The sequence below is a fragment of the Pipistrellus hanaki genome, assembly GCF_964339955.1.
Source record: "Pipistrellus hanaki genome assembly, chromosome: 19".
Classification (NCBI taxonomy): domain Eukaryota; kingdom Metazoa; phylum Chordata; class Mammalia; order Chiroptera; family Vespertilionidae; genus Pipistrellus; species Pipistrellus hanaki.
The window spans coordinates 645,178-672,822 of record NC_140521.1 but is presented as its reverse complement, the minus strand read 5'-3'; the positions used below and the strand labels follow the sequence as shown (position 1 = coordinate 672,822).

The following is a 27,645-nucleotide window of genomic DNA, read 5'->3' as shown; positions in this document are numbered from 1 at the left end:
ACAAGAACAGTTCTATTGGGACGGTACCCACCAGTGACCTGACAGATGGGGGAATGTGTGGCTGGCGATGGACATTGCTTTGGATAAAGCACTTTTGATGTTTCTCTTGAGATTACCGCGTTTTCTTTGATGGCAAGGTCCGCACTTCTCAGCGGAATGCGGATTGAGAGAAAACGTGTTTAACAAGCACGCGCTCAGTCTCCATTTCTCAAGGTCTCGGGGGCTCCTGGTGCAGCCGCCCCACCGGGAGGGCCTGGCCCGCGCCCACACCCACGGGGGGAGGGGCGCCGAATGACACGGAGCTCCTCTGGGCGCGCCCTGGCGTAGACCACGCTCCTTTCTCAGAAACATCCACAGGTGGCTCTTTTCGTCCCTTTTTATTTGCCTTTTTGCATTTTTTTAAACAAATCATTTTTGGTAGCTTGACTGTGTTGTCCGTGGGGATTCATGGCACACGCGCCCCCAGAGTTCCTCCCGCGGCTTTGGCGCTGCCCCAGCCCTCCGCGGCTACAAACCCCGGTTACAGAACCAAAGCCCCTTCCCGGCGTCCAATGGGCCATAGCGCGCCCCCTGCGCCCCCCCCCCCCCTGTGCGCCCCTGGTCCCCCCCCCGGCCCCCCCCCCCCAGCACCTAGGCGGCCTCCGGGGACGAGGTGCGGGCCGGGCCCGGGCCCTTGGCCAGCGGGTCCTACACGGCGTCCCGGAACCGGTCCAGGTGGGCCCTCAGCTCGCGGGGGGCGCCCAGGCCCCGGTCCGGGCACACCCACGGGGCGTCCTCGGGGCCGCTGGGGGCGGAGGGGGAAGCGGTCTCGGGGGAGACGCCGGGGAAGCTGGTGAACTGGACCTTCCTCCGCCCGGAGCTGGGCGAGGGCGGGGGCTCCGGCCGGGGGTCCGGGCCCGGCCTGCCCCCCGGGTGGGCAGCGGCGCGGGGCGCCTGGCCCTGGGCCCGCCTCGGGGAGCCGCCCCCGGTCCGCAGGAGGCGGCTGGGGTCCTCGCCGCGCGCGGGCCCGAGGTCCAGGGTGGCGGTGCGCCCCTGGGGGGCCGGTGAGGGTGGAGCTGGTGGCAGGGGCAGAGGAGGGGACCCCCGGCCCGCGCCGTCCAGCAGCTCCGCCGCGTGGCCCAGCCACACCCAGTCGTGGGAGTGGGTGCCCCCGGCGGTCCCCGCGGAGGCGGCGGCGCCCTCTGGGGGCAGCTGCTTGCGCCGCCGGAACCGGAGCGCGAAGGCGGCGCAGTTGGCCAGGAAAACCAGGATGGCCAGGCAGAAGGCGGCCAGCAGCGCGTACATGCCGATCTCCAGGTCGCTGAGGCCGCGGGGCCCCCCGGGGGCCGGGCCGCCGCCCGCCGCCCCCGCCCCGGCCGCCCCGGCCGCCCCCGGCGCCTCCTGCGCGGGGAAGCGGCTCAGGTCCAGCGGGATGCGGTGCGCCTGCCCCGCGGCGGGCGGCCGCGCCCCGTCCGTCCGGCTGCTCCTCGCCGTCTGGGGGTCCAGCCGCGGCCCGGCCGTGGGACCGTCCCGGCGCGCCGCGCCCTCCTCTCGCGCCTCCGGGCCCCCGCGCTCCGCCACCTCCGCGCCCTGGGGCCGCCGGCCGCTGGCGCGGTTCCCAGGCTCTCCCTCCGCGTCCTCCTCCGAGTCCTTCGGTCCGAACCGGACCCTGACGCCGCCCACGCCGCTGGCCAGGACGCTGCGGCGCCGGGTCTTCTGGCAGGTGCCCGCGATGCTGAGGTCCACACGCACCAGCGGGCCCTGGCCCTCCCCCGCCGCTGCCACCGCCGGCCACCCCGGGGCGCGGGCCGGGGGCGCGGACACCACGGCCTCGTCCAGGGAGGAGGCGCTCAGAGCGAAGTCCCGGCGGTCGTACACGTCCAGCGGCGCCACCGAGCCGTCGCTGAACCGCAGCCACGTGCTGACCACGGCTTCCTGCGGGGGGGGGGGGGGAGGCGGGAGGGGAGATGACAACCCGTTAGGGGACAGGGGGGGGGCTCCGCTCTTAGACACCCACCCCCTCTTACAGCCCCTCCAGTTCCAGACCACAGCACTAAAGAGTCACCCCAAGATGTGCCTCCGTGGGATGCAGACTGTTTTGAGCTAAAGGCAACTTTTGAAACAAAAATTATTGATTTCAGAGAGGAAGGGGGAGGGAGAGAGAGAGAGAGAGAGAGAGAGAGAGAGAGAGAGAGAGAGAGAGAAACATCCCTGATGAGAGAGAATCATGGAACGGCTGCCTCCTGCACGCCCCCCACTGGGGATGGAGCCCCCAACCCAGCCTTGTGCCCTGACCGGGAATCGAACCCTGACCTCCTGCTTCCTAGGTCGACACTCAGCCCCTGAGCCACACCAGCTGGGGGAGCTGAAGGCAGTTTTAGCTTCAGGCTCAAGAGAAACTCCTGCCCTCACTTTGCTGACCCGGAAGGGCTTGGCTGAGGGGCCTGGCCCACAGGAGAAGGTCAGCGATGGCCTTTACTTACCAGCACCTGCTCCTCCGGTCACCCTGCAAACAGACACCCTCAAACAGAACCCAGAGGCCCGCCTGCCTGGCTCAGGGGCTGAGCGTGGACCTAGGAACCAGGAGGTCACGGTTTGATCCCCGGTCAGGGCACAGGCCCTGGTTGCAGGCTCGATCCCCACCAGCAGGGGGCGTGCAGGAGGCAGCCAGTCCATGATTCTCCGTCCTCATTGATGTTTCTCTCTCTCTTCCTTCCTCTCTGACTTCAATAGAAATTTATTTAGAATAAATAAAATAAATAAAAGAGGCAGATGGGGACGCTGTGGCCCATGTCCACCCCAAGTCCCCGTGGGTGAGACGGTGCCTTTGCCTGCGGGGCCTCGGCCTGCATTCTAGGAGGGGGTTCTGAGACCCCACCCCGCCCCCACCCGCTCCCCCTCCCCCCGAACCAGGCCCGGGAGCCGCCCGCCCCTCCCCCCCCTCCGGGCTCCCACCTGCTTGGGCGCCCGCAGCAGCTCGTCCGCCTGGGCCACGGCGGTGACCACCTGGGGGCTCTCCGGGCTGGGGTGCAGGCTGACCGACAGCCCGGCCACCAGCTGGACGGCCAGCTCCGTCAGCGACACTCTGTCCTCAGACACCGTCACCGTCTTCTCTCCCAGGATGGAGTCGGACAGAGGGGACAGTACCTGGAGGGGCGGGGGAAGGGCAGGACACAAGACAGATCCATCGCCCTGGCCCATGTGGCTCAGTGGCTAGAGCGTTGGCCTGCGGACTGAAGGGTCCCGGGTTCGATTCCGGTCAGGGGCATGGACCTTGGTTGCGGGCACATCCCCAGTCGGGGGGGTGTGCTGGAGGCAGCTGATCGATGTTTCTTTCTCATGGATGTTTCTAGCTCTCTAACCCTCTCCCTTCCTCTCTGTAAAAATCAATAAGATATATTTAAAAAACCCCATTCTGGCCTGGCCGGCGTGGCTCGGCGGTGGAGCATTGACCTGTGAACAGGGAGGCCGTGGTTAGAGTCCTGATCAGGGCACCATCCCCAGTAGGGGGCGTGCAGGAGGCAGCGGAGGGATAATTCTCATCCTGGATGTTTCTCTCCCTCTCCCTCTCCCTTCCTCTCTGAAGTCAATAGAAATATATATATTTTAAAACAAAATAAAAAGGGAGAGTGGGTAAGGTGGGAGTTGAGAGCAAAGACCCCCCCTGGCTCTGTGCTCTGTCCTGGAACCCCAACCTGTGGACACCCCTGGAGGTCAGGGGCCGCGGGGCGCTGAGGGAGCTTGTGGGGTGAGTGACAGCAGGACAGAGAGACTCGGGGGTGCAGTGCGGGGACACGGGTGCTCAGTGGGGGTGTCGGGGTGGGGCGGGGTCCCGAGAGGGAGGGGTGGGGATGAAGCTGCCAAGGGGACAAGCATTGGCCACAGGGCCCCGCCCGCCTCGCCGGCACCCCCACCCAGCGCCCCCCACGCCCGCGGGCGGGCGGCCGCCTACCTGGATGGCGGTCATCCCGGGCTCCCGCCCGACCAGCACCCGGCCGTCCAGCAGCGAGGCCACGCGGGGCGCCTCCAGCTTCATGGAGGCGGCCACCAGGGCGGTGACGTCCACCTGCCAGTCGGGGCCCAGCAGGAGGCGGGGCGGGGCCCAGGGCCCCGCGGCCTCGGCCAGGAAGCGGGTGAGCACGCGCACGGAGGCGCGCTGGTACTGCAGGGCGCAGCCCCGGCCCCGCGGCGCCTCCTCGTCCTCCTCCTGCTCCTCCCGGGCGGGCGTGGGCCTGCGGGCAGGAGGGGGCGCAATTGAGTTTTATCCAATCACTGGACCGTCACAGAGCTTGTCCAGCTCCCAGCTACTCCCACCCCCAGGAGGAGGAGAAAATGAACCCCAAACCCCAGTTCCCCGGGGGCCACGGGGCTAACAGACGTGTAACTCGCCTCTCGTTCCTCCTGGGGAGGCACGCTCAGGGCCCGGGTCCGACGCTGACCCTGCCGCCGGTGGCCCTCCTGCCAGCTGGGTCCCCTGGCCTTGGTCTCCTCAGAGGGCTGAGGTTAGGCCGAGGACATGCGATCACCATGACAACAGCAGCACCTACTGTGCGCAGGCGGCTCTCATGTGATGATGGACAATCAAAGCCACGGCCATGCTCCGGTGTGTCTCCCGCACTCCCCCCGCCCCCCCCCTGCCCCCAGCGGGGCTCACCTCTTACTGTCCGCGACGGGCACCCGCCAGCCCTTGATCTGGTTGAGCTCGGGGTCGGAGACCTCGATGTGCAGCGGCAGGCGGGGCGCCCACACGGTGAGGTGCAGGGGCGCGCTCAGGTGCTGGTAGGCGAAGGTCACCGCGGCGTCCACCTGGCCCTTCACCTCCCTCCCGCTGACGAAGACCTGGTCGCAGCGGTCGGACACCTGGGGGACAGAGCGGGGATGGGGAGTGAACGTGGAGACGGCTGGGCGCACTTCTGGAGTCCGCTCCCTCCGGCCGGCCTCCTCCTCAGGGGCAGGGACCTCGGTTCCTGAGGCGGAAACGCTCGCCCTGCAGCAAAGGCTTCTGGGTTAATGAGGCCGGTCCTGAGCCGCCCCGGGCGCTCCACCCTGAGCCCCACCGCCAAGGCCACGCTGCTGATGTGTCTGTCCGCCCCCTGGCCGGGCAGCCGCGGTGCAGAGCCGGGAGCTCCCCCCCCCCCCCCCCCCGCCCGGCCCCATCCATCTCCCATCCCCCTCCCCATCCATCTCCCCCTGCCCTCCCCTCCCCTCTCTCCTCTCCCCCATCCGTCTCCCCCTCCCCCTCCCCTGCCCTCTCCTCCCTCCCCCCATCCATCTCCCCCTCCCCCATCCATCTCCCCCTCCCCCATCCATCTCCCCCTCCCCCATCCATCTCCCCCTCCCCCATCCATCTCCCCCTCCCCCATCCATCTCCCCCTCCCCTCCTATCCCCCGGCTCCCAGGACCATGGACAGCGGCTCTGGGCCCCATGCCCCCCGCACTTGCGTTTGCAGGGCTCCGGGAGGGCTGGGATCAGCACACACACACACTCACACACACACTCACACACACACATACACACACACACACACACACACACACACACACTCACACACGCACTCACACTCACACACACACACTCACTCACACACACACTCACACACACACATACACACACACACACACACACTCACACACGCACTCACACTCACTCACACACACACTCACACACACTCTCACACTCACACACTCACACACACACTCACACACACACACACACTCATACACACGTACACACACGTCTGCAGGGACCGTGGTGCTGGGGACCTGGCACTCCGCTTTGTTACTGGCCGGACGCCTGAGCCCTCAGATCTGAGTTCTCTGCCGGGTCCTGCTGGTGCAGAGGCCAGCCTGGGGGCCAGGGGCTGGGGGTGGGGGCCGGGGCCGGGGGCTGGGGGCCAGGGGCTGGGGCCGGGGGCCGGGGGCTGGGGGCTGGGGGGCTGGAGCGATGGGCAGCCATCCAGCCCCTGAGACGCCCCCATCCAGCCCCCACCCACCCCCAACCGGCTGCCTCGGCGTCTGCTTTGCCCCGTGGGCCTCCCCGGGTGGATCTTGTTATCTTCCTCTTTGGTTTCAGTTTTGCTGACAGTGTGCAGAGCGTACACCCCGCCAGTCAGGGGTCAGGGGCCATGGGTCAGGGGCCATGGGTCAGGGGTCAGGGGCCAGGGGTCAGGGGCCAGCAGCCAGCCGGAGCTCCCTCAGGGCGCAGGCTGCAGGGGTTGCTGGGGGACTCCCCTCCACACACACACACACACACACACACGCACACACACACGCACACGCACACACACGCGCACACACACACACACACGCACACACACACACACTCACACACACACGCACACACACACACACGCGCGCACACACACACACACACACACACACACACACACGGCCGGAGCCCGCGGGCGCTGATTCCTCCCGATAACAACACAAACAAACCACCGCGGCCTCGATGGAGAATTAAGTGGCCAGAAACGGTCCCAGCATCCCCAGGGCGGCGTGTTGTCAAGGCAACCGCAGCGGCTGGCGGAGAGGCTGGCGGAGAGCAGGTGCGGGCGGGGCTCCCCACGCCGCCCCTCGGCCCGCCCGGCGCACGCGAGTGTGGGCCCAGGTCCCCGCACCCGGGCTTCCCCGGTGACGGGGGTGGGGTGGGGCAGCCGGGCAGGGTCCTCCGCGGGCGATGTCCCCCGACCCCGGCCCCGGCCTGTAGTGCACCGGACACAGGGGTGGGCTGTGGGCGTGGGCGGGCAGAAGGCAGGAGCGCTCCCCGGCTCCCCACGGAGCTCAGGGCGGCACGGAGCAGCCACCGGGGGCCGAGGGGGCAGAGCCAGGCTCAGAGGTCAGCCCTTTGCCGTCCGGCACGGCCGCCCCTCGCCACACGCGGTCCAGGGCCCCCGCCGGGGCCGCCATGGTGGCGTGCTCCACGTCCAACACACGTGAACCCTGGCCAGTGTGGCTCAGCGGTCAGAGCATCGCCCATGCACTGGAAGGTCACGGGCTCGATTCCTGATCAAGGGCACGGACCAGTTGCAGGTTCCATCCTAGGTCACAGCCAGGGTGTGTGCAGGCAACTGATGGCTGTGTCTCTCACATCAATGATTCTCATCAATGCTTCTCTCTCCCCCCCTCTCATCAATGTCTCTCTCTCTCTCTCTCATCAATGCTTCCCTCCCTCCCTCCCCCTCTCTCCTCCTCCCTCCCTCCTTCCCTCCCTCCCTCGCAGGCGGGAACGCCCCGGGCGGACCGCCCCCGCAGAGCCTCACCCTGAGGACGGCCGGGTCGGCGGCCCGGCACTCCACGGCCTCGGAGACGTCGGTGACGGCGCCGCTCTCCTCCACGGACACGACCCGGACCGGCAGGGCGACCGGCTGCCCCGTGAGCACGGCCGTGTTCAGCAGCTCCGTGTCCTGGGGGCAGACGCCAGGTCCGGGGCTGCGGGGGGCGGGGCGCCCAGGCCCCCTCCCCCCTCCTCCTCCCCCTCCCCCCTCCTCCTCCCCCTCCCCCCTACCTCCGGAGCGGGGACCGCGCCATCTGGGGGACAGAGGCCAGGTCCGGGGCTGCGGGGGGCGGGGCGCCCAGGCCCCCTCCCCCCTCCTCCTCCCCCTCCCCCCTCCTCCTCCCCCTCCCCCCTCCTCCTCCCCCTCCCCCCTCCTCCCCAGCTCCGGAGCGGGGACCGCGCCGTCCGGGGACAGACGCCCAAGACCGTAGAACCGCGAGCTCTCTGGGCACCGGGTTCACCGGTTCGCGGCAGCGCCGTCCGCCGCGCTCAGACCTGGGGCAGCCGGTGCCCATGGGGGGAGCAGAGGGGGGCAGAGGGGGGCAGAGGGGGAAGGAGGGGGGGAGGCGGGGAAGCTGCGGCTCCTGCTCCGGGGAAGACTGCGCAGAGCACAGCCGAAGGCCTCTTGCCCTCAGAGACGGCCTGGAGGGACCCGGGGATATTTCTGAAAATATTTATTATTTTTTAAAATCCTCACCCGAGGACATTTCCCGTTGGTTTTTAGAGCGAGGGGAAGGGAGAGGGAGAGACAGAGAGTAACACATGTGAGAGAGACACATGGACCGGCTGCCTCCTGCACGCCCCCCACCGGGGATGGACCCGCAACCCGGGCCTGGGCCCTGACCAGGAATCGAACCCTGAACTCCTGGTTCCTAGGTCGGCGCTCAGCCCCGGAACCGCACAGGCCGGGCCCAGCGCACACTTTAAAGGTATGAGGTTGCATTGGCTTTGGGCCGGGCCCCAGCCTGTTCGGAGGAAGCCGGGTGCGGGGCAGGCAGGGCGCGAACACCCTGTACTGACCTGCAGGGGGCGCTGCAGGGGGCGCCCGGCCCCTGCTCCCTGCGGCCCTCTGAGCCGGAGCCCAGACACCGGAGGACCCGCTCAGGGCCTCCCCGACCCGCTCAGGGGGCCCCCTGCGTGACTAAGCGGCTTCTCTCCGCTCCGGCGGCGCCTCCCCCTCCCACGACCCCCAGGGGGCGCCGTGCTCCGCCGGAGAGAGTCCGCGGGAGCCCGGCCTTTCAATCTCCGTCGTTTCCAATTTGCAGGGAGACCGGGGCTCTGAGCAAACAGCCTTGTTATTGGATTCTCCCTCGGACATGCAAACCGGCTGTGCGTCTTCTGTGGTGGCACAAACGCGTCTTTATTTATTTATTTTTTTAATATATTTTATTGATTTTTCACAGAGAGGAAGAGAGAGGGATAGAGAGTCAGAAACATTGATGAGAGAGAATCATCGATCAGTTGCCTCTTGCACACCCCCTTCCAGGGATATGCCCGCAACCAAGGTACATGCCCTTGACCGGAATCGAACCAGGGACCTTTCAGTCCGCAGGCCGATGCTCTATCCACTGAGCCAAACCGGTCTTGGCACAAACGCGTCTTTAAACGGATAAAGAGCGGGCTGAGCCGAAACCGGTGTGGCTCAGTGGATGGAGCATCGGCCTGCGGACAGAAGGGTCCCAGGTTCGATTCTAGTCAGGGGCATGGACCTTGGTGGCGGGCACATCCCCAGTGGCTTGCAGGAGGCAGCTGATCGAGGTTTCTCTCTCATCGATTTTTCTAGCTCTCTATCCCTCTCAATTCCTCTCTATAAAAAATCAATAAAACATTTTTTTTTTTAAAGAGCAGGCTTACATCCCGAGCCTGAGACGCCTGAGGCAGGCGGAGGGACCACAGAGATGTCAGACCGGGAGAGGGCGTGACCGCCCTCGGCTTCTCAGGAGAAGAGACGGATGGAAAGGCATTGGGCGCCCGCGGAGGAATATTGCAGCCCCGAACAGGAGGGAAGCCCGGGCGCCGGCTCTGACCCGGAGGACGCTGAGAACTGCTGCCGGAGAGCCACGCCGGACACGGACAGCCACGCCAGACACGGAGAGCCACGCCGGACACGGGGAGCCACGCTGGACACGGACACGGACAGCCACGCCGGACACGGACAGCCACGCCGGACACGGACAGCCACGCCGGACACGGACAGCCACGCCGGACACGGGGAGCCACGCCGGACACGGGGAGGCACGCCGGACACGGGGAGCCACGCTGGACACGGGGAGCCACGCCGGACACGGACACGGGGAGCCCCGTGTCGCAGGATCGCACTCCCCGGCCGGCTGCCCGCGCCAGGATCCCGGCAGCGGCCTCAGACCACCTTCCTCCAGCCCCGGAGTGCTGTCTCCTGCACGCCCCCTAGCAGGGGTCAAGTCTGAAACCCGGGCCTGTGCCCTGACCGGGAATCGAACCCGGGACCCTTCAGTCCGCAGGCCGAGGCTCTGTCCACTGAGCCGCCCCGGCCCGGCTCCCCGGGGGGCCGGCTCTCTGCAGAGCCTCCCAGAAGCTCGCAGGGTGAGCAGTGCGTGAGGAGGAGCCGCGGGGAGCCGCCGGCGGGCAGCGTCCTGATGGGACGTGGAGAGCCCGCCCCCCGCCCCCCGCGCCCCGCGCCTCGGCCCAGCAGCCGCCGCCCGGAGCGCATCACGGCGGCCCGGCTCCGCTCCCGCAGGTCAGAGCCGTCATCACCATCACGGATGCTCCCGCCGCTCCCCCCTCCACTGCGGCTGCCGTGAACCTCACACACCGGCTCAGCGCGGAGGGTTATCCCCGCTCCGCGCTGGGGCTGGAGCGGGACTTGGGGTGTGGGCGGGCCTGCCTCCCTCCGGACCCGCAGGACACGGCTCCCCTCGCCGCCTCTGGCTGGGGGGTGGGGGGTGGACGGGGACCTCCCTGGTGTCGCCGCTGGCAGATCCATCCTTCTCTGTGTCCAAATGTCCCTTTTCGTTTTTTTATTTCATTTTTAAATATATATTTTATTGATGCCAGAGAGGGAGGGAGAGATAGAAACATCCATGATGGGAGAGAATCAGGGATCAGCTGCCTCCTGCATGACCCCCATGGGGGATGGAGCCTGCAACCGGGGCCTGTGCCCCGACCGGGAATCGAACCCTGACCTCCTGGTTTCTTTGCGGGCTTATTTTTACTTTTTAAAAAATAAATGCACGGGATGACATGGCTCTTACAAGGACATGGCTTTCCAGCGAAGCAATTACTTTTTCATGCGGCTCTTCCGCGGGTCTCTGCGGGGGTGCTGGGCCGGCCAGACCGCCAAGGTCGTGGGTCTGGCCGAGGTGACCTTGGGAGGGCCAGGCCCGTGGGTGTCCACCGCCCAGGACCCTGCTCAGCGCCTCGCTCACAGGAAGTTACAATCCAGCCTCAACCCCCACTTCCCTGCGGGCCGTTCCCGCCGTCCGTCCACCATTTAGCGGATCCATCCTGAGGCCCCCCGCCCCCTCCTGAGGACCCCCCCGCGCTCAGCTCTGCGGCTCCGGCCCGACCCATCCTCCAGGCTCCGCAGGGCCGGGAGCCGCGGCTCCCACCTCATTTACTTCCAATTCGCTCGCAGCGCCATCGGGGGCGCGGGAGCCCGGCTCACTTACCCGTCAATTTGCCGCTAATGCGGGATGGAGATGCCGGGCGGCGGCGCTCATTTAAGACAAAGAAAGCAATTCCCCGCGCGGCCGCGGCGGCGGGGCCATTACCCAGCAGCCCCCGCCGGGAGGGCGCCGAGCAGGGGCACCGGGGCCCGGAGACACGTCCTTTATCGTATTTGTTCTGCAGCCTCGCCCGCCGGGAAGGCGGAGACCTGCAGGCCGCAGGGCGGCGGGAGCCGTGACAGTTGTGTTCCCGGGAAACAGTGTCCTGGCGGCGCTGCCACCGCCTCAGAGGGCATCTGCACTCACTTCCGGGAGGAAGGGGGCGGCATCGCTTGGTCCCCACCCAGCTTTTTTCTTTTTTACTTTTATTGATTTTTACAGAGAGGAAGGGAGAGGGATAGAGAGTCAGAAACATCGATGAGAGAGAAACATCCATCAGCTGCCTCCTGCACGCCCCCCACTGGGGATGTGCCCACAACCAAGGTACACGCCCTTGACCGGAATCGAACCCGGGACCCTTGAGTCCGCAGGCCGACGCTCTATCCACTGAGCCAAACCGGTTGCGGCCCCACTCAGCTTTTATCCAGGGGCGTTGGGGATTGTGGGCCCAGGAATGAATTCTGGGTAATGCGGGCCAAGGGGAGAGTGGCCACCGGGACTTGGGATGTCTGAGGGTCGGGCCGGGAGAGGGGCGGGCGCTGAGGTTAGGCCTGGGCATGGGGCATGGGGCATGGGGTCTGAGAGATGCTAAGGAATGAAGGCCGGTGACTTCCCACTTCCGGCGCCTGATGAATTCCACGCTAGCTGCTGGCACGGGGTTCACGCTGCCCTTCATCACGGCCTCCCCAGATCCACCCGAAACCCCTAGGAATCCTCCGCGGGCAAAATTATAGAGTAAAATGCACCGTCCGCCGCAGAAGGGATGGAGGACGCTGCCCCCTCGTGGCGGAGGCGGGCGATGCGCCACCGCCCTGATTTCTTTGAATCCACACCAGTCACAGCCCCGCCCCCGACACCCTGGCCGGTCCAGGGCGCCTTTGGGGGAACACAGCCCCATGGTACAAGGCAACCATTCTAACGGGCTGGCTCCCTCGGAAGCTCAGCTCTGCTCCGCCCGGGGTCCAGGCCCGCGCCCGGCTGACCTCCGTCGCCACCGGTTTGCCTTTGAATACATTTCATAAACGGATCCTTCCTGCAAGTTCTCCATGGAAGGCCAGCCGCCTTCGGCACCGTGCTTGGCTGGATCAGTAAGGTTTCCTCTCCCCCTCCCCTGAGAACATTCCCCCATTGATTTTAGAGAGAGGGGAAGGGAGAATGGGGGGGGGGGGAGGAACATGGATGTGAGAGAGAATCATGGGTCAGCTGCCCCCTGCACGCCCCCTGCTGGGGATGGAGCCTGCAGCCGGGGCCTGTGCCCTGACGGGGACTTGAACCCTGACCTCCTGGTTTCTAGGTCGCCGCTCAGCCCCTGAGCCCCGCCGGCCGGGCTCCACGCCCTTTAATTGGCATTTCCCAGCGCCGCGCCGCTGAGCATCGTGAGGCCGCTAACATCCCGGATTTAAATAAATGCCTCTGGTGCGTCCTGGCTCCGAGCCACGGAGACGCGGCTCAGACATCGCATCTCATCCGGACGCTGCGAGAATTTAAAACGGGACCGAAGCACAGGCCGGTCAGGAGGAGGCGCGCTGGCTCATGCCCAACAGGAGGGGGGAGAAGGGAGAAGAAGAAAAATCTGAAGAAAATGACAGGGGTCACCGGAGGCGGCGGCGGAGCGCGCACCCCGCGATGCATGCCGCCGGCGGCCCGTTAATTACTGACTTACATGCAATCAGGGGGGCCTGCCGCTCCCCGGCCGCCTCTCCTTGTAAAAGCGGGACGGAAAAATGCAGAATGGCCTCCGGTCCGCACCAGCCAACGCCGGTCTGAGTAATGAGATGGCTGGGCGCCCAGGCAGTGGGCCAGGCGGCAGCCCTCTCCCCAGCCAGCGCGGTCACCAGCCGGGCTCCCTGCTGCCCCCTGCTGGCCTCCTGGATGAACGCAAGCCTTTGGCCCCCGCCAGCCTCAGGGCTTCTCCCCTCCCGTCAGGCTCCATCACCGTTAAGACCAGAACCGAACCCGCATGGCTCCGGGGTAGAGCATCGACCTAGGAACCAGGCGGTCAGGGTTCGATCCCGGTCAGGGCACAGGCCCGGGTGGCGGGCTCCCTCCCCATGGGGGGCGTGCAGGAGGCAGCCGGTCCATGGTTCTCTCTCATCACGGATGCTTCTCTCCCTCTCCCTCCCTGAAGCCAATACCAATACATTTTAACGATAAACTCTGGAGAGAGACCCTGAGGCACAGAACTAACCAGTTTCCGCCTCTTCAGGCAGCACCCCAGGCCTGGCCGCCTGTCTCTGCCTGCCCGCTGGGGGGAGGGGGGGGGTTCCCGCAGGCCGAGCCGGGCCTGTTCTCCCCGGAGCGCCGCCTGGGAAGGCTGGACGGGACAGGGCGCCCCTCCAGGCGGGCCGTGACCCTTGGGCCTGTGAGTCTCCAGTCGCCCCGGAGGCCACCGGCCACACCCCTGCCCGCCCGCCTGCCCGCCCGCCCCCGCGCGCGCCTTACCGTGGCCAGCGGCACGATGCCCGCCAGGTCCCGCGCGCTGACGAAGATCTGGGACAGGGCGCTGCCCGCGGCGCCCACGCCCGGGTACTCCAGCTGCCAGGCCACCGGCTGCGGGCCCGACAGGCCACCGGCCACCTCCAGGCTCAGCTGCGCGACCTCGCGGAACGGGGCGCTGCTGCTCCTGGCGGGGGGGGGGGGGGGGGGGGGGGAGACGGGGGGATGGGGAGGGCGTGAGGGGTTCTGGAGGCGCCTGCTCCCCCTCTGCCCCCCCCCCCCGGCCTCCCGGGACAGGATCTGGGAGGAAGGACACGCCCGCTGGGGCAGCACCTGCAGGCCCCACCCCGGCCTGCGCCCTGACAGGGATCGAACCGGGACCTCCGGGTTCAGAGGCCGCCGCTCCCCACGGAGCCGGGCAGCCGGGCGCACCTGGTGTCTGTGAGGCTCAGGGGAGTGCCGTGTGCCCGGGGGAGGGTCTGCTGCCCCAGCCAGGCTCTGTGCGCCCCAGCCGGCTCCTAACCCCCTCCCCTCCCGCCCCCCCCCCCCCCGTCTCCCCCAGCCCGGCTCTGTGCGCCCCAGTCGGCTCCTAACCACACCCCCCCCCCCAGCCGGCCCCCGGAGCCGGAAAGCCACGTCGCTCCTCCACGTCCCTCCTCCCCGAGGCGGCCCTCCCTCCTCTCCAGTCCACCCCCCGGGCCCCTCGGGCACAGACCCCGCGCTCCCCCCCTTGCCTTCTAACCCGCGTTCCCCTCACATCCCCGCCTCCCCGGCCGCCACACCCGCCTCCTCCTGCTCCAGAGCGGGTCCCTGGGCTCAGGTCTGTCCTTTGCGCATCGCAGGGCTGGCCGCTAGGAGGCGCCGCACAGCTGCCTGGGGACCAGGTGGCTCCCCGCCAGGCCCGCTTGTCCCCCCGCCCCCCCCCAGGCAGGTGCGCATCCGTCTCCCCAGAGCAGGGGGGGAGGCGGAGGCAGCCTGCGGCGCTATCAGCCCTGCCCAGGCGGACAGGAGCGCACGGAGACCTGCCAGGAGGGCGCGGAGCGCGGAGTCCACGGGAGACCTGCCAGGAGGGACGCGCTCCGGGGACCCCGCGCGTCACCGGAGACAGACGCGTCTGGAGCGGCGCCCAGCCGCCCGTGGCCGCTGGCTGCGGAGACCCCGGGGCCGGGCGCGTGGCCGGGAGGCCGGGCTGGGGACGCCAAGGGTAGTCCGGCTCACGTGTCCGGCCGCATCCGGGACTGCAGGGACCCGAGTCCGGAGGGCACCTCTACTTTTTATTTATTTTTAAAATATATTTTATTAATTTTCCACAGAGAGGAAGGGACAGGGAGAGAGAGTCAGAAACATGGACGAGAGAGAATCATCGACCAGCTGCCTCCTGCACACCCCCTACTGGGGATGTGCCCGCAACCAAGGTGCATGCCCTTGACCAGAATCGAACCCGGGACCCTTCAGATCCTTCCATCCACTGAGCCAAACCGGTTTCGGCTACTTTTTATTTTTAAAAGGAATATATTGAGAGAGAGAGAGAGAGAGAGAGAGAGAGAGAGAAGAAGAAGAAGAAGAAGAAGAAGAAGAAGAAGAAGAAGAAGAACATCCATGATGAGAGAGAACCATGGACCGGCTGCCTCCTGCACGCCCCCCACTGGGGATGGAGCCCGCACCCCGGGACGGTGCTCTGACCGGGAATCGAACCGGGATCCCTCCGAGGCCTAACGGATCCCTGCGCGCCGCGCTGCGGGAGGAAAACGTGGCGCAGAGACTTGGACTCGGGGTCTCCCGGTCCCTGGCCCTGCACCCCCTCCCCAACCTCATGTCCCTGCGCCCACGGGGAGGGACAGCCGCGGCCCGGCCACCTGAACGTGGCTCCAGAGAGGCCCTCGGGGCGGCGCCGGGGTGTGTGTGTGTGTGTGTGCGGGACACAGGGGTTCACGGTCACGCGCCTTCCCCGGCTCTCCATCTCCTTCCTCTGTCACTCGGGCGCCTGGTTAATATCGGCCGCAATCTTCCTGCCACCAGAGCCGTGATTGTTTCTCTTAAAAGGAAGAGGAGGGGATGGGAGAGGGGGAGGGAACAGCCAGGAAAGACGCAGCACAAAGGGGTGGGGGTGGGGGGGCGGGCAGCTCTGCCTGCTGCGGAGAGAGAGGAGGAGTGGAGCGGGTCCCCTCTCCCCGCAGCCGCAGCGCCGTTAGCCGTTAGCCGTTAACCTCGGAGCGCCGGGCCCGCGCCTGCCCCACAGACGCCCCTCCACAGGCCTGCGGCGCACACCCCTCCCCGTGTCCGCCGGCCACGCGGGCCTGCGCCTCCACGCTGCGAGGACACGCGAGCACGCAGGGTGCACCCGCAGCAGCTGCTGCCCGCGGGTGTGATTACTGTCACGGTTCGCTTGCAATTTCTTGACGCTTAAAAAGGTGCTTTGTTACCCTGCACGCACACACAGGAGCAACAGTCACAGCTGCAGAGAAGGATACAAAGTTTCTCCCCCGCCCCCATCCGGCCCTCCCACCCCAGGGCTGTCCATGTGCACCGCGTGCCTGTGTTTTACTTTTAATTGTGGCCGAGCACACGTGACAGGAAGGTGGCCGGTTCAGCCACCAAAGCCACAGCTCCGCCGTCCCCCTCCAGAACCGGCTCCGTCTGGTCTCATTTAAACTCCGCCCCCTCCCCCCGCCCGCCCCCCTCCACCGCGTCCTGTCTCTGCGGGTTTGATGGCTCCGGGCACCTCGCGGAGGTGGAATCGCGCAGAGTGTGTCCTATTGTGTCTGCCTCATGTCACTGAGCATAATGTCCTCAAGGCTCAACCATGAAATTGGATGGGGCAGCATCTCTTCCCATTTTAAAAATATACTTTTTATTGATTTCCGAGAGGAAGGGAGAGAGAGAGAGAGAGAGAGAGAGAGAGAGAGACATAATGAGAGAGAATCATGGCTTGGCTGCCTCCTGCACAACCCCCACTGGGGATAGAGCTCCCAACTCAGGCCTGTGCCCTTGACCGGGAATCGAACCCGGGACCCTCCAGTCTGCCACACCGGCCGGGGTTCTTCCCGTTTTTAACCTGGAGCGTGAGCAGGCCACACGCGCGGCTGGGCTGGGGCCTGGCTGTTTTCTCTTTTCTGTTTTTCTTCTCTTTGCAATATTTCCTAGAGAACTTCCCAGCTCAGCAGAGGCAGCTAGAGCTCATTTTAAATGGCTAGACTGTTCATAACGCAGATTTTCTGATCAAAGGAACCTCAAAAGTGCTTCCTTCAAAGCGATGTCCGTCGCTAGCCACACATTCCCCCATCTGTCAGGTCACTGGTGGGTACCGTCCCAGTAGAACTGTTCTTGTTTGGGCAGACCATTCAGAGACCCCACTGTCCACGTCTGCATCCGTGTGGAAGTGCCGCTCAGACAGGGCGTGTGCCGTCAATCGGAACACGTGGTCATCGAAGGAGCGAGGGCTGGTGAACACGGCAGGCGGGTTCATGCTCCCAAGGCAAGATCTTAAACGTGTCAGCGCGTCAACACGGACTTCGAGCTGCGTTCTCTCACGCGGACCCGCGTGGCCATGGGTTCGGGGCGTTTGGAGGTTCCTGTCATTGCCCGGCCGGTGATCTCCGCGGCCAGGGCATTGGCCCGGGCACTAGAGGGCGCGTAGCCGGGTTGCAGGTTCGATTCCCGCCCCCGCAGGGTTCATGCGCAAAAAAGAAATCCCATTTCAGAGCAGTGCTTTTAGGACACGGTTTGGATTTAAAAATAGCGGTCTCCATTGCAATTAGACAAGAAGAGGAAATAAAAGGCATCCGAATTGGAAGAGAAGAAGTAAAGTTATCCTTATTTGCAGATGGCATGATATCGTACATAAAAATAGCTGTCTCAATTATTTAAAAAAAAAAAATGAAAAGAAACGTAACATTTCCCTCCAGGAGGAAGGGATGGGTTTGGGACTGCTTTCACCTGATAACCCATCATCAGAGGAGGAGGAGGCCTGGGAGGCAGAATGTTCTGGAGGGGAGAGAAAGAATGGGGGGGGGGGGCAATGGGGAGAGAGCGGGTCTGGGGCGGAGGGGAGAGGAGGGAGGGAGGGCTGGCCGAGGAAGAAGCTGATGATTCCCGTTGACAGGGACCTTTCAGCGCGGCCTTGAACACCGGCCAGACGCCGCCCCAGCTGGCCAGGCCTTTGGGGTGGGGGCAGGCGCGTGCGGGGCGCGGGGAGCCCCCCGATGACTATCAGCGACGCCCGCGCGGGAGCAGGCGGCAGGCAGCTGTCTGGCTTCCAGGCGTGACCTACATTCCATCCCAAACGCAGCCTCTGCTCCCACAAAGACTCGGATCAGCCGGGCTCCGGGGGGCTTCCGCGGGAGGGGCCGCTCCGAGGGGGAGAGCGCCCCTGGCGGCCGGCGCTGGGACGGCGTTCTGCTGTCGGCCTCTTCTCTGGGCTTCGGACGCTGGGGTTTTGTCTGTTTGTTTTGTTTTATACTTTTTTCATTTCTCCTTATTTTTAAAATTGATTTCGAAGAGAGAGGGGGGGGAGAGAGAAGCATCCACGACGAGAGAGCATCCTGGACCGGCTCCTCCTGCGCGCCCCCCGCGGGGGATGGAGCCGCCACCCGGGCAGGGGCCCCTGGGTCCTCGGTCGATGCTCAGCCCCGGAGCCCCCGGGCCGGCCCCGGGCGTGTATGTTCGGGGAGAACACAGTGTTTCCTCCTGAAATGCGTTTCTTTTCATGGAAGAAAAAAAAGATGCAGGCTCTCTGCGCCCGGCTCCCGCTCTGCGCCCGGCTCCCTCTCCCTGCGGACGGGGACTCGGAATGGAGGCAGGAGGGGACGGGTCCGACAGGAACGCGGCTCAGGAAGGAGGCCTGGGCTCGGGGCAGCGGTCTCTCTACGCCCGGCTCCCTCTCTCCTTTGTCTCTCCGGCGGCGCTGGCAGGAGACGCCGGGCAGCCACGGTTCTATTTCGGGCGGCGGAGGGAGCGTGCTCGCCGCCCGGAGACAATGAGGGTGAACGGGGTCCGGCCACGCGTCCACGGGGAGGAGGCGCTCAGACGGGCGTGAATGTTATCGTCCCCAGACGGGCGCCCGGCCGCCCCGCCGCCTGTCCGCTCCCCCCGCCCGGCCTGGCCGTGTCTGCGGTGACGCCGGGCCGACAGGGAACCGCCAGAGGATGAAAACCTGCTCCTACGGCTTCCCTCCCGCCTGCCCCGCGTGGGGGCCCTCTGCTCTCCCGATACCTGCTCTGTTCTTTTCTGGTTAACGTATATATTTAAAATACATCTTATTGATTTTCACAGAGAGGAAGGGAGCGGGGTAGAGAGTTAGGAACATCGATGAGAGAGAAACATCCATCAGCCGCTTCCTGCACACCCCCACTGGGGATGTGCCCGCAACCCAGGCACATGCCCTTGACCGGACTCGAACCCGGAACCTTTCCGTCCGCAGGCCGACACTATCCACTGAGCCATGCCGGTTTCAGCATTGGTAATGTATGTTAACTCCTGAGCTGGGCGATGCCCAGTAGGACCTCGCTGACGCTCTCTGCTCCGAACCCGCGCCCTGCCCCCGGGGACCGTCATGGCAGCGGTCCGGCCCCTGACGTAGGGGTGGGGTGGGGTGGGGGCAGGCAGCCCGGGGACCGGAGGGGCGGGCGGCGCTTACCTGGTGCTCGCCTACCTGTTGCCGGGCCCCAGGCGCTGGCAGACCACGGTGCTGGTGCTGGTGCCGGTGCCGGTGCCGGTGCCGGTGCCGAGCTCGCCGCCGGCCGCCCGCTCCTGCCGCACCGCCCACTGGCCGGGCTCGCTGGGCCGCGCGCCCAGCACCGTCACCCCCTTCTTCACCCTGGCCCTGGGGACAGCGAGAGAGAGAGAGAGAGAGAGAGAGAGAGAGAGAGAGCCGGGTGAGGGCCCGCCTTCCCCGGGCCGCCTGCCCCTGCCACCATCTCCTCCCGCTTCTTTACTTAAAAAAAATACATTTTACTGATTTTTTACAGAGAGGAAGGGAGAGGAAGGGAGAGTTAGAAACATCGATGAGAGAGAAACATCCATCAGCTGCCTCCTGCACACCCCCGACCGGGGATGTGCCCCCAGCCAAGGTCCATGCCCTTGACCGGATTCGAACCCGGGACCGTTCAGTCGGCAGACCAACGCTCTATCAACTGAGCCAAACCGGTTTCAGCTGTTTCTTTATTTAAAAATATATATTTGTATTGATTTCAGAGAGGAAGGGAGAGGGAGGGAGGGAGGGAGAGAGAAACATCCAAGATGAGAGAGGATAATGGACCAGCTGCCTCCTGCACGCCCCCTACTGGGGATGGAGCCCACAACCCGGGCCTGTGCCCTGACTGGTATGGAACCCTGACCTCCTGGTTCATAGGTCAACGCTCAACCACAGAGCCACGCCGGCTGTGCTAAAATAAACATTTTAATAAAAGGTGTTGCTGCCGTATTGTTGCATAATTAACACAGGATGATGTATATTTTTAATTTCCCCGGTGTCTCAGCCGTGGCTCAGTCCTGTGTCTGAGGTCCGGTCCTGTCCCCCGGGGACCCGTGCCCTCTGCCCGACAGTCAGCCCCTCTGTGTCCCTCAGGGAAAGGGGGTGGGAAGGGAGCCTGCAACCGGGGTGAGTGCCCTTGACTGGAATCGAACCCGGGACCCTTCGGTCCACAGGCCGACGCTCTGTCCACTGAGCCAGACCGGCCGGGGCCCTGGAGCCTTCTTTAAAAGACAGTCTGGCCCTGGCCGGTGTGGCCCAGGGGTTAGAACGGTGGCCTGCCAACAGGGGTCTGGGGTTCAATGTGGCGTCAAGGGCATGCACCTCAGTAACCACTTCGGGGAGAGCGAGGGAGGCAACCAACTGATCTCTCTCTCCCCCTCCCCCCCCTTTCACTCCCTGAAAACCATCGCCAAGCTGTCCCCCCCCCCGCCGGGGAGGGGAAGGACAGAGGGGAATGGAGCTGGGGGGGGGGGGCGGAGGACCCTGTCCCGGGTGATCCTCTGAGCGCCGAGGGCCGGGCTGGTCGCGCAGAGAGGCGGCGGCTCCGGGCGGGAGCGGGTGTCCCCCTCCTCTCCCTCCTCCCGGATTCTAAAATCCCATTATCACCTCCCTCTGCAGAGCGGCCGCCGGCCCGGAGCCTCCGCAGTGATGGATGGGGGGGCCCGGGCGGCGGCTCCCTGCCTCGGCGGGAATTGTGGGTGTGAGCATCAGAGGTTCCGCACAGCCCGCTGCCGGGAGGAAGTGAGGAAGCAGACATTTAAATTCACCGGGGCCAGGGGCCACCAGGACCTGGGCGACCTCCCTCCCTCTCTCTCTCCCTCTCCTCTCTCTCTCCCTCTCCCTCTCTCTCCCTCTCCCTCTCTCTCTCTCCTCTCTCTCTCTCTCTCTCTCTCTCCCTCTCCTTTCTCTCTCCCTCTCCCTCTCTCTCTCTCCTCTCTCTCTCTCCCTCTCTCCCTCTCCTCTCTCCTCTCTCTCTCCCTCTCTCTCTCTCTCTCTCTCTTCTCTCCCTCCCCCCTCTCTCCCTCTCTCTCTCTCTCTCTCTCTCTCTCTCTCCCTCTCCTCTCTCTCTCCCTCTTCTCTCCCCCTCCCCTCTCTGTGGCTCCCTGTACCTTTGTCCCCCTCTCTCCCAAAACTGTGAATTTTTTTTTCTTTTTAAAAAAATCCTCGCCTGAGGACAGTTCCCTATTGAGTTTTAGAGGGAAAGACAGAAACTCATCGAGGGGTTGCCTCCTACACGCACCCCGGCCGGGCCCGCTGGGAAGGGGCCTGCCACTGCCGTACATGCCCCTGACGGAGCTCAATGGCCCTTTCAGGCGGCCCCAGGAGCCGCAGACGGAGCCTTCGCATCCGCTTTTGTTTTCAATAAAAATCTTGTTCCGCAGAGTCCTGCCTATTCATGCCCCCGGCGGCGGGAGGGCGGGCAGGTGGAGGGGAGCGAGAGGGACCGAGCTCGGGGGAGGGAGGGGGCCCCGCCAGGCAGCGCAGAGTCTGTGGGATGAAATGCTGTGCGTTGGACACATACGTGTTCTGTGTTGGACACATATGTGTGGAAGGGAAGGAAAGGGAAGCCGATAGAAGCGGGAAGTAACTGGGGCGTGAAGCCGGCAGTGGCGGCACCAGCATTTCCCGCGTCTCGGTGATTTCTGTCCCCGAGCAGCCGTGGCCGTGGCCGTGGCCGTGGCCGTGGCCGAGGGGCCTGGGGACCCACTGACCCGTTTGCTGTGGTTTTTTTTTTTTTTCTGGAAATGGACTCAGTCTGATTTCTTAAATATATTTTTTTCACTGATGTCAGGGAGGAAGGGAGAGGGAGAGAGAGGAACATCCGTGATGAGAGAGAATCACGGACCCGCTGCCTCCCGCACGCCTTGCACTGGGGATGGAGCCCGCCACGCGGGCCTGTGCCCTGACCTGACCGGAATCGAACCCTGACCTCCGGGTTCATAGGTCACCAGGGAGCCACGCCGGCCGGGGTCTTTCTCTGCTCCTGTGACGGACACCCCTGTGACTGCCTTCATGCCGGGCCCGTGCCTCCGGCATGGCGATCCGCGCTCACCAGCCTGGGGCGCCCCCTGCCTGGCAGTACGGGACCCATGCCGGGGACCCCGAGAGGGCGAACCCCGGCTTTTCTCACGCGCGCCCCGGAGCGAGCGGGCTCTTCTCCCCCCTCCTCACTCCTCCCCCCGCCCACGGGCGCTGGGCCCGCCCCGGCGTCTGCCCGGCCCCACGGAGCCCACAGCTGGAGACACGCCGGCCGCCTCCCTCTCCGAGCCCGCCCGCGGCTCCTCGGCCCCTGGAGTGTTCAGCAAAGGCCGGCTTAGGAGGACCCTGATGACGTCAACAGCAATCGCACCCGCCTGCACAGTTTACGTGTAAAGAACGGGGCTCTCCAAAAAACGCCCATCGCTGTGCTGCTGGTATCCGGCTCTGTGGGCGGATGAGTCTGCCGACCACGGCCCTCAGGCCAGGGGCACGGCCCCCATCTGGGTCGTCTCTATCTTTCGGCCGGATCTTAACCGGGTGCGCGCTTCAGCTCACCCCGCAGCCCCGGGCCGTGCATCCGTCCGCCCGCCCGTCCGCCCGCCCGCCCATCCGCCCGCCCGCACACCTACCTCAGGGAAAAGCGGTCCACGGTGGAGTTGCCGGCCACGGTGACGGAGGCGGTGACCACGTCCCCGGGCTTGGCCGGCCGGGCGGGCAGCCACACGGCCACGTGGCCGTCCAGGCGCAGCTCGTGGAGCCGGTCGCCGCGGTCCGGGGCGCGGAAGAGGCGGACGGTGCCGGCCCTGCGCAGGGGGCGCGCCGCGTCCTCCGGGCCGCCCCCCCGGCCGTCCCCCCGGCCGTCCCTCCCAGCGCGGACGGCGTTGCCCGTCCTGAGGCCGCCGCCGCCGGCGCAGCCCCCGGGCCCGCCGTCCGCCGCGTGCACCGTGTAGTACAGCTCCACCGGGCTCCCCGCCTCCGGGCCCGCCGGCCGCCGCCGCCCGGGCACCGCGGCCGGGGCCCCGAACCAGCCGGGCGGCAGCCGCAGCTCCGCCACGCACAGCGCCAGCGCGCCCCGCGGCCGGCAGCCGGCCCGCACCTCGCGCGCCTCCCGGAAGGCGAAGACCCGCAGGCAGGGCAGCGGCTCCGGGTCCGAGGGCTCCGGCTCCGCCCAGTCCCGGCCCAGCACCTGGAACAGGACCTGCGCCACCGGCCGGCCCGGGTAGACCTTGTCCTGCAGGACGTGGGCGCGCAGCCGCCAGCCCAGCGGGGCCGTCTCGCTGGGGCCTCCAGGGGTCAAGGTCGAGGTCGAGGCTGGGCCCAGGGGCAGCGCCCGCTCCGCGGAGAAGGGCCCGAGGCTGGCGCGCAGGAGCGGGGGCCGCCGGGCGCGGAAGGCGAAGAAGGACTCCACGCGGGCCTGCAGGCTGGCGTTGGGCGCGGGGCCCGGGGGCGCCCCCTTCAGGAGGAAGGCGGCGTCCGCCCCGAGGACGCGGAGGCTCACGGGCAGGTAGGACAGCGGCGAGGAGAACCCGGGGCCGGCGTCCGGGGTCCCGCGGCCCTCGGTCCCTGCGGGCAGCAGAGAGGGAGAGAGAGAGGAGAGAGAGACAGGACGGTCATCGCGCCGAGGAGTCCTGGTTTCATAGAAATCATTTTTAATGTCTTATTGATTTTTTACAGAGGGGAAGGGAGAGGGAGAGAGAGCCAGAAACATCGATGAGAAAGAGCCATCGATCAGCTGCTTCCTGCACACCCCCTACCGGGGATGTGCCCGCAGCCAAGGTCCATGCCCTTGACTGGAATCGAACCCGGGACCTTTCAGTCCGCAGGCCAAACGCCCTATCCGCTGAGCCAAACCGATTTCAGCTGTGATGATCTATGTCTTTATTGATGTCATAGAGGAAGGGAGAGGGAGAGAGAGAAACATCCATGATGGGAGAGGGTCATGGACCGGCTGCCTCCTGCACGCCCCCCACTGGGAATCGAGCCGCCACCTGGGCCTGTGCCCTGACCGGGGACCGACCCCTGACCTCCTGGGTCGTAGGTCGCTGCTCAGCCCCTGAGCCGCACAGTGGGGTTCCGTACGTGCTTTAGGAACGAGGGGGGAACACGCTGGGGTCCACGTGGGCAGCGTTTTCAGGATCCTTCCGGAACCAGCCCCTCCGGGACCCCGCATGCTCCCAAACACGTATGTGCCTCAGACGGAAACACGGGAAGCCGAGGCTCCATGGGAGGCAATGCCACGCGGCCGACCTGAGATCGGGCATGCAGGGGGTGACGGAGGCGTGTGAGGTGAACACACTCAGAACCTGCGGGAGGGGGGTGCGTGTTTTTTGTGTTTTTTTTTCTTTGCCAAAGTCTTTTATTTCACTGAGCTTTAGAGAGAGGGGGAGGCAGACACATCGACGTGAGAGCCACACATCCACGGACTTCCTTCTGCTCGCCCCGGACTGGGGAGTGAGCCCGCGGCCCCAGCCTGTGTCTGACCGGAAACGGAGCCAGCGGCCGCTGACCTGCTGGTGGGAGCTAACACGGACGGACATTATCCAGGAGGCAGTGTGGTCTGCCACCGCCGGTTTTGGATGGGAAGTGTGGCCACAGGGGGGTCTAGGGCTGGTCTAATCACGTGATGTTTGGCAAGAATTTATCTCCTTGGAGCTTGAGTTTCCATGGATGGGTGGATGGATGGATAGATGGATGATGGGCAGATAGATAGATGATAGGTAGGTAGGTAGATAGATAGATAATGAATAGATGAATAAATGGATGAGAGAAGGATGGTAGATACATGGGTGGATGGATGATGGATAGATAGATAGATGATAGATAACGAATAGATGAATAAATGGATGAGAGAAGGATGGAAAGAGACGTGGGCAGATGGATGATGGGTAGATAGATGATAGATAGGTAGATAACGAATAGATGAATAAATGGATGAGAGGAAGATGGTAGATACATGGGCGGATGGATGATGGATGGACAGATGGATGGATAAGTGGATGAACAGATGGGTGATGAATGGATGCTCACACAAGGTGATCGATGGCTGGAGGGACGGATGGTTGAAGAGGTGATTAATGGAGGAATGAATAGACGATGGACGATGGATGGGTGGACGGATGCACAGATGCATGATGGGATGGATGGATGGTGAGGGGATGAGTAAATGAAACAATGGGTGGCCGGACAGATGACTGGGTGGGCAGACGGGTCCACGTGCAGACGGAAAGGCTGGCAGGCAGACGGCTGCACGTACAGGACCCGCTGGGAGCTCTGCCCAGCGATGACAGAATGGCCCCGCCTCCTCCCGCCTCTGCATGACCTCACACCCTCTCTTCCCGGAGGCTCGGCCCTCCTCGCGGCCAGGCCGGCCTCGGGATCCGCCGCGGGAGATGGCGGACCCACCAGCAGGTGGCCCCGAGCCCCGTCTCCAGGGCCCCCGCCTCCGCCTTTCCCACAATCTGTCACCCGGCCCAGCCCCCTGCGGCCCAGCTTCCTCCTCAGCGAGGCCCGGGTCACTGCCGCCTCGTCCACGTGCCTCCGACCCCGACCCCGTGGCTGTCCACACGGACGGCGCCCCCAGGAGCTGCAGGAGGCCCGTCCGCACCCCCGGGCGCACCCCCAGCCGCACCCGGCCACACCCCGGCCGCACCCCCCCACCCCCCGCCGCACCCACCCCCGGCCACACCCCCGGCCGCACCCCGCCACACCCCCGGCCACACCCCGGCCGCACCCCCCCACCCCCGCCGCACCCCCCGGCCACACCCGGCCGCACCCCCCGGCCACACCCCCGGCCGCACCCCCCACCCCGGCCGCACCCCCACCCCATGCCGCACCCCGGCCACACCCCTGGTCGCACCCCCGGCCACACCCCGGCCACACCCCCTGCCACGCACCCGCCGCACACCGGCCACACCCCCGGCCGCACCCGGCCTCCAGCCCCGCGTGGAGCGGCTCCGGTGAGTTCAGCTCAGGTTCTGGGAGCCCCATCGGGGGAGCCCAGAGCCGGGAGCGCAGAGCCGGAGCGGAGGCCGTCATCAGCTGCGGCGTATTTCCTCCCGACACGCTAGCTCCGGCCACGGGGAGGAATCGTGGCTCCGGCCCCGCTCAGCCCTGACAACCGCCCCCCCCAACTCATCCCCGCTCACCTGCTCCTCCCGTCTCCCTGGAGACAGACGGTGAGTAACGGTTATCGATCTGGAAAAGTCAATTCCGGTTTCCCGCGGCCGCGGGAGAGGGGACGGCCCTCGCTGACAGCGGCCCGTCCATCCCCGTCACTGACAGCCCGGCCGGCCGCCTCCCTCCCGCATCCGTTTTCCTTATCTGCCGCCGTCCGTGGGATATTGTGTCCTCCGTCAGCCGGGAGCCCGCGGCCCGTCGGCCGGAAATTGAGTCTGAGACCCCGAGATAGGGAGCCGGAGACACGGCCCCTGTCGCCGGGACGGGATGGGCTCCGGGGACGTGACCTTTCGGCCAAGGTCATGGTCACGGGCCACCGGGACACCGATGTCGGCCAGGATGGTTCCTTTATTCAATCACTCACTCATTCAATCATTCAATCCTTCAATCACTCATTCAATCATTCAATCCTTCAATCACTCATTCAATCACTCACTCATTCAATCACTCACTCACTCACTCATTCAATCACTCACTCACTCATTCAATCACTCACTCACTCATTCATTCATTCAATCCTTCAATCACTCATTCAATCACTCATTCATTCATTCAATCACTCATTCATTCAATCATTCAATCACTCATTCACTCACTCATTCAATCACTCACTCATTTACTCATCCAATCACTTATTCAATCACTCACTCATTCATTCATTCACTCATTCACTCACTCATTAACACGTTCTGTCCATCTCACCGAGTGCCCTCGGTCCCAGACCTGACCTTGGCCGTGGAGGGGGCTGTCCGCCCATTAGCGAGGCCTCACGCTGGACCTCGGCCCCAAGCCTGGCCTGTGGCACAGGGAGGGGGGGAGGAGAGAGGGAGAGGGAAGAAAGGGGTGGAGGGGGAGGGGTGGCAACTCTTTGAAATGAGATCGAACACACACACACACACACACACACACACACGGATCCTTCATTTCTTCGGAGAAATTGGATTTGGGGGCAAGACCAGGCGGGCCCGGCTGCTGGCAGGAAACTGGCCAATCGCTTCTCGAGAACAAACACTGCGGCTGCGGGCGGGGGCGGCGCTGATGAGAGGCGGTGGCGATGGCTGTGCAACAGATAAAAAATAGCGTGTGTGCCCCAGGTGTGTGTGCATCCGTGCATGTGTGTGTACGTATGTGTGTGTACATGTGCATGTGTGTGCGTGTTCGTGCATGTGTGCGTGCACGTGTGTGTGCGTGTGTGCACGTGTGTGGGTGTGCATGTGTATGTGTGTTCGTGTATGTGTGCGTGCACGTGTGTGTGTTTGTTCGTGCATGCGTGTGTGGGTGTGCAGGTGTGTGCGTGTGCGTGTACGTGGGATGGAAATGAGCACCTGGCTGCGGGCCAGAGAGTCATCAGCGGCTCCTCCCGAGCTCCCTCTGCCCCCCGTGCTGACTGCAGCTTCTCCTGATTGCGCTTCCGGACGCAGCTGCCGTGACGGCCAGTCTCCGTTCCCGCGAAGGGAACCCGGAGAGCGGAGCCCGGAGCCGCCCGCCCCGGACGCGGCCCAGACCTCGGCCTCTCCTCGCCG

The 27,645-nt window shown here is 65.3% G+C and overlaps 1 protein-coding gene across 1 annotated transcript; it reads right to left on the bottom strand.

The window, feature by feature from the left end:
- Nucleotides 1-621: 621 nt before the first annotated feature.
- TMEM132C (transmembrane protein 132C) lies at nt 622-25,933 on the bottom strand (the record flags this gene model as incomplete). The annotated part of the gene is made up of 9 exons (XM_084868454.1): nt 622-1,914; nt 2,935-3,126; nt 3,932-4,211; nt 4,634-4,839; nt 7,242-7,385; nt 13,501-13,681; nt 19,145-19,315; nt 22,576-23,602; nt 25,840-25,933. 9 exons carry the CDS (start codon nt 25,931-25,933, stop codon nt 688-690), a joined length of 3,522 nt encoding a protein of 1,173 aa, XP_084724580.1. The 3' UTR covers nt 622-687.
- Between the last annotated feature and the right edge of the window lie 1,712 nt (nt 25,934-27,645).